Source organism: Hyla sarda, chromosome 2, assembly GCF_029499605.1.
Source record: "Hyla sarda isolate aHylSar1 chromosome 2, aHylSar1.hap1, whole genome shotgun sequence".
Classification (NCBI taxonomy): domain Eukaryota; kingdom Metazoa; phylum Chordata; class Amphibia; order Anura; family Hylidae; genus Hyla; species Hyla sarda.
In genome coordinates, this window is record NC_079190.1 from 286,296,924 (window position 1) to 286,313,631 (window position 16,708).

At 44.4% G+C, this 16,708-nt stretch overlaps 1 protein-coding gene across 5 annotated transcripts in view; it reads right to left on the bottom strand.

Moving 5' to 3' along the window:
- The window catches only part of LOC130356190 (transcription elongation factor A protein 3-like), an 89,400-nt gene that overhangs the window by 22,388 nt on the left and 50,304 nt on the right, over window positions 1-16,708 (bottom strand). For all 5 annotated transcript variants that reach the window (XM_056557345.1, XM_056557341.1, XM_056557344.1 and 2 more), the window contains 6 exons: window positions 16,197-16,274; window positions 16,024-16,101; window positions 15,801-15,937; window positions 6,764-6,820; window positions 2,148-2,302; window positions 806-952 (listed from right to left, as the gene is read on the bottom strand). In XM_056557345.1, coding sequence (XP_056413320.1) covers window positions 806-952; window positions 2,148-2,302; window positions 6,764-6,820; window positions 15,801-15,937; window positions 16,024-16,101; window positions 16,197-16,274 — 652 coding nt within the window. The remainder of the gene's footprint in view (window positions 1-805; window positions 953-2,147; window positions 2,303-6,763; window positions 6,821-15,800; window positions 15,938-16,023; window positions 16,102-16,196; window positions 16,275-16,708) is intronic.

Below are 16,708 nucleotides of genomic sequence, written 5' to 3' on the forward strand. Positions count from 1 at the left end.
AACATGCCAAACCATACTGCTATTGTAAAAAAAATTCCACTAAACAAGAAAACCCACAATAGAGGCACAAATCAAAGCAGTGGGACAACCACTTACATACACATTGTTTATGCATTTACATTTTACATTGCTTTCACTATTGTGCTGGTGTAATGCTATTTCCATATTGACCTTATAAGTTTTAATAGAGAATAACTAAGTGCACTGATGAGCATAGGTTCCAGGTTGTGGCTGCAAATACCATTATTACAAGGCAGGAATGGGTCAGGAAGATCATCATCTCGTATACAGAGATTGCAACAATTATATGATTTTTATCTCTTGAGAAGTACCAGTCATGAGAAGAAAAACATGAGGCATTATGGGACTATAAGCCCTTTCACACGGACTGATTATTGGATGAATGAGCGTTCCTGAGAATGCCCAATAACAGTGTCAGCAAACAAGCGAACAAACACTTGTACGTCGTCTGAGTGGAATCTTTGGTGTAGACAATCAAATCATGGTTATCGGCTGTTCATAGCCTTGTGTAAACAGGGGATGTATGATCAACGATGATGTGTAAGGTTGCACAAACAATCTAGCAACCTGGTCGCACAATGATGTAAGATAGGTAAAGGCTTATACTGGTTAGTCGATCTAAAAGGGGATTGTGTTTGGGCATAAAAGTACTACAAATAGATATACCAGATTTCATTCCTTTCAACCATTTGCACTTTACTTGTTTGAACCTTATATTTGATAAGACGATGAAGGAAAATGCAGTTTGAGTGAATATTTCTTTACTATATAGTAAGTGACTTGCCTGGTTATATGTGCAGTTCTTCTTCTTACACTTATCACATTGTAACAAGTCTGTCTGCGTGCCTCCTGTCTTTGCCATCTGATGCTCTCTTATAGCTTCTTGTGTCAGTGTGTTCCTAAGTTCTTTCAGTTCATCACTTGCCATTTCCTGTAATAGAGGAACAGAATCAGACACTACAGCACAATTATGACGGGAAACGATGCAGAAAATATTATCATTCAAAACCACCAGATGCCAAGTGTTAGGTGACTTAGGTTCGGTTTGTAATAATGTTGTACGGTACTTTAGTTGTTACAGGGGCCATGGTGGACATAATAGATCTTTTGTGTCAGGGATCCTAATAGATACTGACAGATCCCACTGATATATAATAACGTCTAACGGACCATCTTTTGTTATATAGAAAAGAATAGCACAGCAGTCTGATAGAAACCCGATAGAAAGGACCGTAGCACCATAATGAAAATAGTTCTACACATACACCATGTTATTAGAACCATGCAACTGAAAAATATATGTGTTACTGTCTAGTCTTCTAAATTTATATATGCGATTTTATTATTCAAGTTCATTGGGTTTTAGGTAATATCAATTGAATAAAATATATTGTTGTGTTCTTTTCTTTTTTCAATTATTGGTAATGATACCAGATTGGCCACTCAAAAAGACATTCATAAATTTTAACCACTATTTCCAAGGCATTATGCATTTTTAGGCTTTTTAAAGGGGTACTCCGGGGAAAACCTTTTTTCTTTTAAATCAACTGGTGGCAGAAAGTTAAACATATTTGTAAATTACTTCTATTAAAAAATCTTAATCCTTCCTGTACTTATTAGCTGCTGAATACTACAGAGGAAATTTTTTTTTTTTTTTTGGAATGCTCTCTGATGACATCACGAGCACAGTTCTCTCTGCTGACGTTATTATAATAATACTTTAATTGTTGTTGTCCTTAGTGGGATTTGAACCCAAGTCCCCAGCACTGCTAACCACTGAGCCACCATGCTGCCCTTATCATACATCTGCTATGCATCTGCTATGCATGGTTGCTAAAATGGACAGAGATGTCAGCAGAGAGCACTGTGCTCGTGATGTCATCAGTGTTCCAAAAAGAAAGGAATTTCCTCTGTAGCATTCAGCAGCTAATAAGTACTGGAAGGATTAAGATTTTTTAATAGAAGTAATTTACAAATATGTTTAACTTTCTGCCACCAGTTGATTTAAAAGAAAAAAGGTTTTCACCTGAGTACCCTTTAATGTTACATCTATGCAAAATGTATGTGAGCTAAAGCTACTACAGCTACAGTATATCTTTATGGCCTTATTCCTATGAAGGGGTTACCTCCGCTGTCATTGTGGCAATGTTCTGCGGTGATACCATTCCACAGAGTACATTACGTCTAAGATTCGGATTCTTTGGATCTTTCAGGTTGCTAATTCGACTTCTGATCCTGTTTCTGTACTTCATATCCGTGGCTTTCATTTCCTTGTATATGCGTGGGAATGTTAAGGACCATAGCAGATGATTATATGACCAGTGGAGTGCAAAATCACACACAGCAGCAAATACAAAATAAATAGGCTGCATTGTTTTGAGACATTATGATATAGAAAGATTTAGGATCTATACATACTATCATGTCACATCCCTCATTACTATAGGGCACCCATAAAATAGAAAAGGAATGGTCCAGTGATGGCTTACTTGCCAACTTTAGACTTTATTAAAGTGTCATAAAAACTTCAAACAGAAAAAAACAAGTTGACATATTTTAAGCTGTGTATAATTCTTAGTCCCAAGTATAACACATATTATATTCCAGGTAAGCCTAAATAAAGCAAGGGTCATGTGAGAAGGTGTGGAGGCACCAGGCCAAAACACCATCCCTCCATGGTTCAGGTTGAGCAAGTAGACATTAATCAAACAACAAGTTACAATAATAAAAATGATACATAGAAATATCCACATTAAATAGACCTAAACTGCAACATTATTGAGTAGTATAAAAACTTACACAATCATAAATGTCATCCATCCATCTGTATTCAAAGGAAAAGCAAGAGACACTAATAAATAATAGTCAATAGGGGTAGATTAAATCTATTCTGCCTTTTGTTCATACCCTTTGGGACTTTGGTTCCCAATTGAAAAATCCAATATGTTTCCCTATTGGATAACTTACAGTAGTAAGCCCCATGAATGGATGGGGATGGTTACCTAGGCATGGTGCCCTGTGTTTTTACCTGTGTCTCTCCACCTACTTCTTTACACATAATATTACATTACATTACATGTTACATATAAAAGAAGCAAATAAACATAGAATGTGTCAGCAGATCAGAACCATTTGGCCCATCTAGTCTGCCCTATAATCTGAATACTATGAATAGTCCCTGGTCCTATCTTATATGAAGGATAGCCTTATGCTTATCCCATGCATGCTTAAACTCCTTCACTGTATTTGTAGCGACCACTTCTGCAGGAAGGCTATTCCATGCATCCACTACTCTCTCAGTAAAGTAATACTTCCTCATATTACTGCAGAAACCTTTGCCCCTCTAATTTAAAACTGTCTTCTTTTAAATATGCTCTCCTCCTTTACCGAGTTGATTCCCTTAATGTATTTAAAAGTCTCTATCTTTTTAGAGTCTCTATCTCTAAAAGTCTCTGTCACGCCCCCTCCCATTGGCTTGCATTGAGGGGGCGGAGCGTGACGTCACACGGGAGAGAGGCAGTGATGTCACAATGCTCCGGCCCCGTGATCGCCAGTAATCAGACCCGGAGCGAACATGCTCCGGGGACTGATTGTTACGGGGTGCTGCATGCAAGATCACAGGGGTCCCCAGCGGCGGGACCCCCACGATCAGGCATCTTATCCTCTATCCTTTGGGTAGGAGATAAGATGTCTTAGTGCCAGAGTACGCCTTTAAGTTTCTGGCATATGCTGATCATCCTCAATACTATGTTGGTTTTATTCTACCTTCAGGACACAACAAGAAATTTCAATTGTGTGAAATAACCATAAATGCAGATTTGACTTGAGCATTGGGCACGCATCAAGTCCAAATAACTTGTAGAAGATTGAGGTCATTGGAATATCTAATGCAGCAGTTACCAGTAAATAGAAATAATTATGTTTAGGACCATGTATTATAAATAATGACCAATTAAATTTCTTTGAAATGTAACTGTATTTTGTTTTATTTTGTATTCTAGAAAATTCTATTCGTGATTCTTGATCTTGAAAGGAAAGAGTATTCAGCAAAGACATAGTTAATGCAATTCTAATACTAATAAGTTTTAGAAGAAAGTACAGGAACAAGCCTTTATACAATTATACCTGTACATCACCATGAGAACATGTTGCTCCCGCAGTATCTGCAGATGCATATTTGATATTAATCAAGGGCAAGCAATTTTTAATGTCAGAGAGGAAGTTAATTGCTCAATTTGCTTTAACATGACTTCTTAAGACACTAAAGTAATCTTAATGCACTCAGGGTTCTTCACATTCTCTCTGATGTATGGAGGTTTAGTAACACAGGTATGCTGTAGCTAAGCACATTTTGTTGATTTGATTAGGAACAATAGCCAACTGGTGGTAAACACAATTACCTTATGATCCAGTGTATGGTAGCTTGTAGCAATGAGCGAATCGAACCTGACAAATCCGAATTCGTTACAAATTTCAGGAAAAATTCAATTTACAACGAATGCGAATTTTGCCGCAATTCGATCATGCGAATCGCTTCATTAAACTCTGTTTAGTGTAGTCCAGGCTCCAGGGCATCTAAAATGGCGGATCCACATGTGAGGACATGGGGCAAGGAACCCTGGGAAGGCGGTAACAAGGGTAAGCAGGATGACCCTGAATCACATGCAGCATGCAGCCTATCAGCAGCCAGCCACCCTTGTGATGTCACAGCCCTATATAACCAGCAGCCATCTTGCAGCCAGTCACTTCAGCCTTTTATTGCAGAGAGATAGAGAAGGACAGACAGCGCTGTGTGTTGCACAGAAAAACATTTTTCCAGCAGCGATTCACCTCCAAGTCACATCAGCGTTCTGTTGCACAGAGAGAGGGACAGAGAGCAATGTGTGTTCCACAGAAAAGCCTTTTCTGTGTTCTATTACAGTGAGGGACAGAGAGCAGTGTGTTGCACAGTTTGTTGCACAGAACAGCAGCGATTCACCTCAAGCCCAAATCCTGCCTAGAAGCGGTGATAGGGAAGGGAGAGAGATTGAGAGAAAAAGTGCAATTTTGGGTGTAGTACACAGCGACTGTGTGCTGCAGCACTGGTGTGTACTGCTGGTGTTCTGCACAAATACTTTTTTAAGCGTACTGGAGCGCATTGTCCTCCCCTCATAAGTGCATACGACATACGTACATCAAAGTGGTGTACTCATACGTGACACCTGCCATTTGCTCTGGCCCTTTAAGGAAGCCACATTATTAGTCGCTAGGATTACGCAATGAACAACGTCATTCCACTGCTTCATCTACTACAACACGTGTTGGAAACAATGGGCAGTCAGGGCACTGGACACATGGTGCCTACATCTCACGGCCACCTGAGCCCTCTGGGGGCTGAATTGGAGGAGGAGGAGGGGGGAGGGGCACAGTGGAGCACAGTTTAGGTTTCGTGAGATGGGTGGTTTTTCTAGTCATCTGAGGAGAGGAGAAGCAGGAGCAACTAGAAGAGCTAGAGGGTTATGAGGAAGGTGAGACAGAGGATCCAGACACACCGTGGAAGTATGCAGTGGAGATGGAGGCAGGGAGTCCCTCTGAGTCACTTGCACAAATGGCACTTGCTTGCGTAGTGACCGCCGAATTGTCACCATTCGGTAGCGGGATGACTTCTGGCTCTCCACCTTATTGGACCCTTTTTTACACCCACTGAGAGGGAGGACAAACTGACCTACTACAGAGACATCCTACATAGTCAGTTGGCCAATGCCTATCTGCTCCATCGTCCATCCTCTCGCAGGTCTGACTCAGGGGGCCCTCTGCACTCACCTTCCACTGCCGTGGCTGCTTGCGAGAGGTGGGGTAGCAGGAGCAGTACCAGCTCCATCAGCAGCAGCCTACAGAGTCTACAGTCGCTGATGAGTAGCTAGCTGATCCCTATTTGTGGAGGTGTGAAGCATAGGTAAGGTTATGTGTGAGGTGGGCATGGCAGCAAGGCCTTTACAGAACGGAGGACCTATAAATGACCACCAGTGACTCTGAGGTTAAAAGTGTTTTGCTGTGGATTGGGTAGCTCTATTGGTGTATTGTGAAGATTGCCACTGATGCAAGATAAGAAAGTGTAACATCATCTACTACATTTTCCTCCAGTAGTCCACTACAATGCTCAAATCCAGTCCATTCAGAGCTCTTATACATGTCAGTTCAGTAGGAGAGAAACGATGTAGTAGAATGCTAATAATTAAAAAGTTGGGAGAGCAATTTGGGAAATTGGACACTGATAGCATGGCTTGGTATAAGTCCATTTCGGATTGTAGAGGGTAACCAGGAAGTGAAGTAGCAGAGTGTAAGGCTGGTTTCACACGGCAGAATGTCCATGAGGAAACTCACCGTACGGACATTCTGCTGACTGCAGGCACCAACACTAGGTCTGTATGGGAATGCACTGTCTTATAGACGGCAATGCATTCTGTGTGGAGTCCGCAGAAAGAATGGACATGTTCATTCTTTCTACGGACAGCGGAATCAGAATTTCAGGAAATTCCGCAGTGTGCACAGCAGAATCCCTTTGAATTCAATGGGACTCTGCTGCTGCAGAATTACCATGCAGAATTCAAATGCAGAATTCTGCAGGTAAATTCTGCTGTGTGAACATAGCCTAAAAGAAGAAAGAGTCCGAACCATGTCATACAATAAAGTAAATAAAAATACATTAAAGGTTACTAAAATACTTTAAATAACTGTAGTTATAATCACATAAAAAGGATATTTTCTTCTATTTCCCATGCAATTTTCTCACAATTTACTCCAAAAGTTTTATAGTCATCTAAAAAAGACAGACATTTTGTAACATAATGTTAACAACATATGTATTTTGAATAGTAGTTTAAAGGATGGTATCTTATCTCAATTGTCTTATTGTCAGCCTAAAAGCTTTTAGTATATCTTTCTCTTCATTCTGATTATGTCATTTGACAGTGTGCACAGACATGAATATCAGTCACAAAGATCTCTATAAAGTCTCCGAAATCTACATTGTAAAGTAGCTACAAAGTGCATAAAAATGAAGAAAACACCACAATAAACCGGTCACATATTGACTTTGTGATCTGGGAGCAGCAGACCTCGTTGACCTCCCTGTAGACCTTCTGTTGAGGAAGTTATGATTTAATAAAACTGTAAACATTGTATTTTCATTACAAGAATATACACACTTTTCGATGTCAATATCTACAACCTACTATCTAATATATGTGTGTTGCTTTCAAGCTTAGTTTCTAGTTGGTCACCTGTCAAGGTGCTAGATAGAGATATAAGGACAGATGGAGAAGTTTAAATTATTAAAGGGGTTGTTTACTTTGGACAACTCTTGTGTTTGAACAGTCCCCTTATGATAAGATCATGATAGCATGACCCACTTTCAGGACCATACATGAGCTGTAATATTTGGGGAACAAAACAACGACTCTACAATTTCCGTGCAGCCCCACTCAATAAGAAATGAAGAACACCAGTTACTACAGAAGGAGAGATATCCTTTGTAGCTGTTCTCTGCTACGACACTATGTCCAGAACACAAGATGCCTTAGCTAAGAATTTACTAACAGGGTATTCGTTAAGCAAAGAAGTGGACTTGAAGTATATAAAAAAAATCGATTTTTTTTTATACCATATTGTAGCCCTGGGTGTCCCAATTCCAACACTGTTGTTTGTTACGCCGAGCGCTCCGGGTCCCCGCTCCTCCCCGGAGCGCTCGCTTCACTCCCTCCGCTGCAGCGCTCCGGTCACGTCCTCTGACCCGGGGCGCTGCGATCCTGCTGCCAGCCGGGATGCGATTCGCGATGCGGGTAGCGCCCGCTCGCGATGCGCACCCCGGCTCCCCTACCTGACTCGCTCCCCGTCTGTTCTGTCCCGGCGCGCGCGGCCCCGCTCCCTAGGGCGCGCGCGCGCCGGGTCTCTGCGATTTAAAGGGCCACTGCGCCGCTGATTGGCGCAGTGGTTCCAATTAGGGTTTTCACCTGTGCACTTCCCTATATTACCTCACTTCCCTTGCACTCCCTTGCCGGATCTTGTTGCCTTAGTGCCAGTGAAAGCGTTCCTTGTGTGTTCCTTGCCTGTGTTTCCAGACCTTCTGCCGTTGCCCCTGACTACGATCCTTGCTGCCTGCCCCGACCTTCTGCTACGTCCGACCTTGCTTCTGCCTACTCCCTTGTACCGCGCCTATCTTCAGCAGCCAGAGAGGTGAGCCGTTGCTAGTGGATACGACCTGGTCACTACCGCCGCAGCAAGACCATCCCGCTTTGCGGCGGGCTCTGGTGAAAACCAGTAGTGGCTTAGAACCGGTCCACTAGCACGGTCCACGCCAATCCCTCTCTGGCACAGAGGGTCCACTACCTGCCAGCCGGCATCGTGACAGTAGATCCGGCCATGGATCCCGCTGAAGTTCCTCTGCCAGTTGTCGCTGACCTCACCACGGTGGTCGCCCAGCAGTCACAACAGATAGCGCAACAAGGCCAACAGCTGTCTCAACTGACCGTTATGCTACAACAGTTGCTACCACAGCTTCAGCAGTCATCTCCTCCGCCAGCTCCTGCACCTCCTCCGCAGCGAGTGGCCGCTCCTGGGATACGCTTATCCTTGCCGGATAAATTTGATGGGGACTCTAAGTTTTGCCGTGGCTTTCTTTCCCAATGTTCCCTGCATCTGGAGATGATGTCGGACCTGTTTCCCACTGAAAGGTCTAAGGTGGCTTTCGTAGTCAGTCTTCTGTCCGGAAAAGCCCTGTCATGGGCCACACCGCTCTGGGACCGCAATGACCCCGTCACTGCCTCTGTACACTCCTTCTTCTCGGAAATCCGAAGTGTCTTTGAGGAACCTGCCCGAGCCTCTTCTGCTGAGACTGCCCTGTTGAACCTGGTCCAGGGTAATTCTTCCGTTGGCGAGTATGCCGTACAATTCCGTACACTTGCTTCAGAATTGTCCTGGAATAATGAGGCCCTCTGCGCGACCTTCAAAAAAGGCCTATCCAGCAACATTAAAGATGTTCTGGCCGCACGAGAAATTCCTGCTAATCTACATGAACTTATTCACCTAGCCACTCGCATTGACATGCGTTTTTCTGAAAGGCGTCAGGAACTCCGCCAAGATATGGACTCTGTTCGCACGAGGCGTTTCGTCTCCTCGGCTCCTCTCTCCTCTGGTCCCCTGCAATCTGTTCCTGTGCCTCCCGCCGTGGAGGCTATGCAGGTCGACCGGTCTCGCCTGACACCTCAAGAGAGGACACGACGCCGTATGGAGAACCTCTGCCTGTACTGTGCTAGTACCGAACACTTCCTGAGGGATTGTCCTATCCGTCCTCCCCGCCTGGAAAGACGTACGCTGACTCCGCACAAAGGTGAGACAGTCCTTGATGTCTACTCTGCTTCTCCACGTCTTACTGTGCCTGTGCGGATGTCTGCCTCTGCCTTCTCCTTCTCTACAGTGGCCTTCTTGGACTCTGGATCTGCAGGAAATTTTATTTTGGCCTCTCTCGTCAACAGGTTCAACATCCCAGTGACCAGTCTCGCCAGACCCCTCTACATCAATTGTGTAAATAATGAAAGATTGGACTGTACCATACGTTTCCGCACGGAGCCCCTTCTTATGAGCATCGGATCTCATCATGAGAGGATTGAACTTTTGGTCCTCCCCAATTGCACCTCGGAGATTCTCCTTGGACTTCCCTGGCTTCAACTTCATTCCCCAACCCTGGATTGGTCCACTGGGGAGATCAAGAGTTGGGGGTCCTCTTGTTCCAAGAACTGTCTAAAACCGGTTCCCAGTAACCCTTGCCGTAACTCTGTGGTTCCTCCAGTAACCGGTCTCCCTAAGGCCTATATGGACTTCGCGGATGTTTTCTGCAAAAAACAAGCTGAGACTCTACCTCCTCACAGGCCTTATGATTGCCCTATCGACCTCCTCCCGGGTACTACTCCACCCCGGGGCAGAATTTATCCTCTCTCTGCCCCAGAGACTCTTGCCATGTCCGAATACGTCCAGGAGAATCTAAAAAAGGGCTTTATCCGTAAATCCTCCTCTCCTGCCGGAGCCGGATTTTTCTTTGTGTCCAAAAAAGATGGCTCCCTACGTCCTTGCATTGACTACCGCGGTCTTAATAAAATCACGGTTAAGAACCGCTACCCCTTACCCCTCATCTCTGAACTCTTTGATCGCCTCCAAGGTGCCCACATCTTCACTAAATTGGACTTAAGAGGCGCCTATAACCTCATCCGCATCAGAGAGGGGGACGAGTGGAAAACGGCATTTAACACCAGAGATGGACACTTTGAGTATCTGGTCATGCCCTTTGGACTGTGCAATGCCCCTGCCGTCTTCCAAGACTTTGTCAATGAAATTTTTCGTGATCTGTTATACTCCTGTGTTGTGGTATATCTGGACGATATCCTAATTTTTTCTGCCAATCTAGAAGAACACCGCCAGCATGTCCGTATGGTTCTTCAGAGACTTCGTGACAACCAACTCTATGCCAAAATTGAGAAATGTCTGTTTGAATGCCAATCTCTTCCTTTTCTAGGATATTTGGTCTCTGGCCAGGGACTACAGATGGATCCAGACAAACTCTCTGCCGTCTTAAATTGGCCACGCCCCTCCGGACTCCGTGCTATCCAACGCTTTTTGGGGTTCGCCAATTATTACAGGCAATTTATTCCACATTTTTCTACCATTGTGGCTCCTATCGTGGCTTTAACCAAAAAAAATGCTGATCCCAAGTCCTGGCCTCCTCAAGCAGAAGACTCCTTTAAACGACTCAAGTCTGCCTTTTCTTCGGCTCCCGTGCTCTCCAGACCTGACCCTTCCAAACCCTTCCTATTGGAGGTTGATGCCTCCTCAGTAGGAGCTGGAGCTGTTCTTCTACAAAAAAATTCTTCCGGGCATGCTGTCACTTGTGGTTTTTTCTCTAGGACCTTCTCTCCAGCGGAGAGGAACTACTCCATCGGGGATCGAGAGCTTCTAGCCATTAAATTAGCACTTGAGGAATGGAGGCATCTGCTGGAGGGATCAAGATTTCCTGTTATTATCTACACCGACCACAAGAACCTCTCCTACCTCCAGTCGGCCCAACGGCTGAATCCTCGCCAGGCCCGGTGGTCTCTGTTCTTTGCCCGATTTAATTTTGAGATTCACTTTCGTCCTGCCGATAAGAACATTAGGGCCGATGCTCTCTCTCGTTCCTCGGATGCCTCAGAAGTTGATCTCCCTCCGCAACACATCATTCCACCTGACTGCCTGATCTCCACTTCTCCTGCCTCCATCAGGCAGACTCCTCCAGGAAAGACCTTTGTTTCTCCACGCCAACGCCTCGGAATCCTCAAATGGGGTCACTCCTCCCATCTCGCAGGTCATGCGGGCATCAAGAAATCTGTGCAACTCATCTCCCGCTTCTATTGGTGGCCGACTCTGGAGACGGATGTTGGGGACTTTGTGCGAGCCTGCACTATCTGTGCCCGGGATAAGACTCCTCGCCAGAAGCCCGCTGGTTTTCTTCATCCTCTGCCTGTCCCCGAACAGCCTTGGTCTCTGATTGGTATGGATTTTATTACTGATTTACCCCCTTCCCGTGGCAACACCGTTATTTGGGTGGTCGTTGATCGATTCTCCAAAATGGCACATTTCATCCCTCTTCCTGGTCTTCCTTCTGCGCCTCAGTTGGCTAAACAATTTTTTGTACACATTTTTCGTCTTCACGGGTTGCCTACGCAGATTGTCTCGGATAGAGGGGTCCAATTCGTGTCTAAATTCTGGAGAGCTCTCTGTAAACAACTCAAGATTAAATTAAATTTTTCCTCTGCATATCATCCCCAGTCCAATGGACAAGTAGAAAGAATTAACCAGATCCTGGGTGATTATTTGCGACATTTTGTTTCCTCCCGCCAGGATGACTGGGCAGATCTCCTTCCATGGGCCGAATTCTCGTATAACTTCAGGGTCTCTGAATCTTCCTCCAAATCCCCATTTTTCGTGGTGTACGGCCGTCACCCTCTTCCCCCCCTCCCTACCCCCTTGCCCTCTGGTCTGCCCGCTGTGGATGAAATTTCTCGTGACCTTTCCATTATATGGAGAGAGACCCAAAATTCTCTCTTACAGGCTTCTTCACGCATGAAGAGGTTCGCGGATAAGAAAAGAAGAGCTCCCCCCGTTTTTTCCCCTGGAGACAAGGTATGGCTCTCCGCTAAATATGTCCGCTTCCGTGTCCCTAGCTACAAGTTGGGACCACGCTATCTTGGTCCTTTCAAAATTTTGTGTCAAATTAATCCTGTCTCTTATAAACTTCTTCTTCCTCCTTCTCTTCGTATCCCTAATGCCTTTCACGTCTCTCTTCTCAAACCACTCATCCTCAACCGTTTTTCTCCCAAATCTGTTCCTCCCACTCCTGTTTCCGGCTCCTCGGACGTCTTCTCGGTCAAGGAAATTTTGGCTGCCAAAAAGGTCAGAGGGAAAAATTTTTTTTTAGTAGACTGGGAGGGTTGTGGTCCTGAAGAGAGATCCTGGGAACCTGAGGACAACATCCTTGACAAAAGTCTGCTCCTCAGGTTCTCAGGCTCCAAGAAGAGGGGGAGACCCAAGGGGGGGGTACTGTTACGCCGAGCGCTCCGGGTCCCCGCTCCTCCCCGGAGCGCTCGCTTCACTCCCTCCGCTGCAGCGCTCCGGTCACGTCCTCTGACCCGGGGCGCTGCGATCCTGCTGCCAGCCGGGATGCGATTCGCGATGCGGGTAGCGCCCGCTCGCGATGCGCACCCCGGCTCCCCTACCTGACTCGCTCCCCGTCTGTTCTGTCCCGGCGCGCGCGGCCCCGCTCCCTACGGCGCGCGCGCGCCGGGTCTCTGCGATTTAAAGGGCCACTGCGCCGCTGATTGGCGCAGTGGTTCCAATTAGGGTTTTCACCTGTGCACTTCCCTATATTACCTCACTTCCCTTGCACTCCCTTGCCGGATCTTGTTGCCTTAGTGCCAGTGAAAGCGTTCCTTGTGTGTTCCTTGCCTGTGTTTCCAGACCTTCTGCCGTTGCCCCTGACTACGATCCTTGCTGCCTGCCCCGACCTTCTGCTACGTCCGACCTTGCTTCTGCCTACTCCCTTGTACCGCGCCTATCTTCAGCAGCCAGAGAGGTGAGCCGTTGCTAGTGGATACGACCTGGTCACTACCGCCGCAGCAAGACCATCCCGCTTTGCGGCGGGCTCTGGTGAAAACCAGTAGTGGCTTAGAACCGGTCCACTAGCACGGTCCACGCCAATCCCTCTCTGGCACAGAGGGTCCACTACCTGCCAGCCGGCATCGTGACATTGTTATTGTGTTGCTATGCCCCCTGCTTCAATTCTGAAATCTATATTTTTTACCATCTGCACTTTTCCCTGAACAATTAAAGGGGTATTCCAGGCAAAAACCTTTTTATATATATCAATTGGCTCCAGAAAGTTAAACAGATTTGTAAATTACTTCTATTAAAAAATCTTAATCCTTTCAGTACTTATGAGCTTCTGAAGTTAAGGTTGTTCTTTTCTGTCTAAGTGCTCTCTGATGACACCTGTCTCGGGAAACGCCCAGTTTCAAAGAGGTTTGCTATGGGGATTTGCTTCTAAACTGGGCGTTTCCCGAGACAGGTGTCATCAGAGAGGACTTAGACAGAAAAGAACAACCTTAAATTCAGAAGCTCATAAGTACTGAAAGGATTAAGATTTTTTTAATAGAAGTAATTTACAAATCTGTTTAACTTTCTGGAGCCAGTTGATATATAAAAAAAAAGAAAGTTTTTTCCTGGATAACCCCTTTAATAAATAAAAAATAATAATAAAATGTATATAGCACTAACAAATTATGCAATGCCCAACAAATTACGTTTATAGTCAAGTGTATTTTTACTTTGTTTCAAAAGGGGTGTAAATATTAAGCTTGCAGGGGTGGAACCACAGACTCTCCTCACTCGTAATGATGATTGTCAAGGGTCTCAGTGCTGAGTCCCCAACCCATAAAAACCTTTGACATGTCTCTGTGACATGTCAAATGTTTTTTTAACCCCTTAAGGACCAAGGACGTACCGGTACGTCCTTGGTCCTGCTCTTCTGATATAACGCGGGGTTACACAGTAACCCCGCGTCATATCACGGCGGGCCCGGCGTCATAGTGAAGCCGGGACCCGCCTCCAATAGCCCGCAGTGCCGATCACGGCGCCGCGCGCTATTAACCCTTTAGCCGCGCGCTCAGAGCTGAGCAGCGCGGCTAAAAAGTGAAAGGGAAAGTTCCCGGCTAGCTCAGTTGGGCTGTTCGGGATAGCTGCGGCTAATCGCGGCGTCCCGAACAGCTGACAGGACAGCGGGGGGGCTCCTCGCTGTCCGATCGCCGAATGACTGCTCAGTGCCTGAGATCCAGGCATGAGCAGTCATGCGGCAGAATCGTTGATCACTGGTTTCTTATGAGAAACCATGATCAGCATAGGAGATCAGTGTGTGCAGTGTTATAGGTCCCTCTGGGACCTATAACACTGCAAAAAAAAAGTGGAAAAAAAAAGTGAATAAAGATCATTTAACTCCTCCCCTATTAAAAGTTTTAATCACCCCCCTTTTCCAATAAAAAAAAACACAGTGTAAATAAAAATAAACATATATGGTATCACCGCGTGTGGAAATGTCCGAATTATAAAAATATATCATTAATTTAACCGCTTGGTCAATGGCGTGCGCGCAAAAAAATTCCAAAGTCCAAAATAGTGCATTTTTGGTCACTTTTTATATCATTTAAAAATGAATAAAAATCACGGCATCCCGAACAGCTGACAGGACAGCGGGAGGGCCCCTTCCTGCCTCCTCGCTGTCCGATCGCCGAATGACTGCTCAGTGCCTGAGATCCAGGCATGAGCAGTCATGCGGCAGAATCATTGATCACTGGTTTCTTATGAGAAACCAGTGATCAGCATAGGAGATCAGTGTGTGCAGTGTTATAGAAAAAAAAAATACAGTGTAAATAAAAATAAACATATATGGTATCACCGCGTGCGGAAATGTCCGAATTATAAAAATATATCATTAATTTAACCGCTCGGTCAATGGCGTGCGCGCAAAAAAATTCCAAAGTCCAAAATAGTGCATTTTTGGTCACTTTTTCGATCAATAAGTCCTATCAATGCAAAAATGGTACCGTTAAAAACTTCAGATCACGGCGCAAAAAATGAGCCCTCATACCGCCCCATACATGGAAAAATAAAAAAGTTATAGGGGTCAGAAAATGACAATTTTAAACGTATTAATTTTCCTGCATGTAGTTATGATTTTTTCCAGAAGTCCAACAAAATCAAACCTATATAAGTAGGGTATAATTTTAATCGTATGGACCTACAGAATAAATATCAGGTGTCATTTTTACCGAAAAATGTACTACGTAGAAACGGAAGCCCCCAAAATTTACAAAACAGCGTTTTTTTTCAATTTTGTCGCACAATGATTTTTTTCCCGTTTCACCGTAGATTTGACTGACGTCATTACAAAGTAGAATTGGTGGCGCAAAAAATAAGCCATCATATGGATTTTTAGGTGCAAAATTTTAAGAGTTATGATTTTTTAAAAGCAAGGAGCAAAAAACGAAAATGCAAAAACGGAAAACCCCCCGGTCCTTAAGGGGTTAAATGACAGTTAAAAAGTTCTTTTTTTGTAATTGATGTAATGCTTTGTTTATTCAAATAGATTTTTTTTTACTAGAATCTATTTAGAAGGGTAATTGTCAAAACTACAAACATGCAAAGCTAAACTCAAGTCTTACCATCAGTCTTCAGAGCAGATGCTATCATCTCTACACACTTGTCTCTCACAGAATCGCCTGTCACATAACAGGGTGCTAGCAGAGCCAAAGAAGGAGGACTACTACAAGTGGGGGAAGATGCCAACGGAGCACCAGGTCTAGGAGAATACCAAAACTTTATTTTAAATGGAAACACATAGAATGCTAAATTCATATTTTGTTAGTACTTTAAAGTACTTTTCACCTTTCCTCTTTGGTGTTTGTAGAAGGTTTGTTGGATCCATTGCAACTTGAAGAAGTTGGTGAAGACATGGAGTGTTTCCTGGGAAGATGGAGATGTAGAATACAGCTAGATATCTATGGCACAGGAATATTAAAGACTATGTATAAATGTATTAGTTTATTTAACAGTTTTACCTTTCTTCTTTGGTGTTTGTAGAAGGTTTGTTCGATCCATTTCGACTTGATGATGTTGGTGAAGACATGGAGTGTCTCCTGGTGAGATAGAGAGGTAGAACATAGCAAGATTACTAAGAGATATAAATGTTAAACACTCTGGCCCTGATTTGGTGTTGTGTAGGTTTCTTTGTGGGTTTTAATTCCCTAATTTTTTTTCCATGGTATTTACTAAAGTTTCCCTACATTTTGCACTTTTCCCTACATTTTCCTTTTTTTTTTTTTACACATGCTCTGATCTGTCGGATTTTCCTCAACTCAAATCCACCACATTAACTGTGGAAACCTTAGTAAATATGTTGGGTTTATGTGAAAATGTCAGGAACACGCCCCCTTTTCTGTGGACCCCCCCCCCCCCCCTTTTCCCAAACAGCCAACCCTTTTCAGTAAAAAGGAGGGTTAGTCGGGTTTTTCTAAATTTTGGAGCAAATTCTTGCGCACATTCCTTTCACAGACAGAATTTCTGGCGCAAT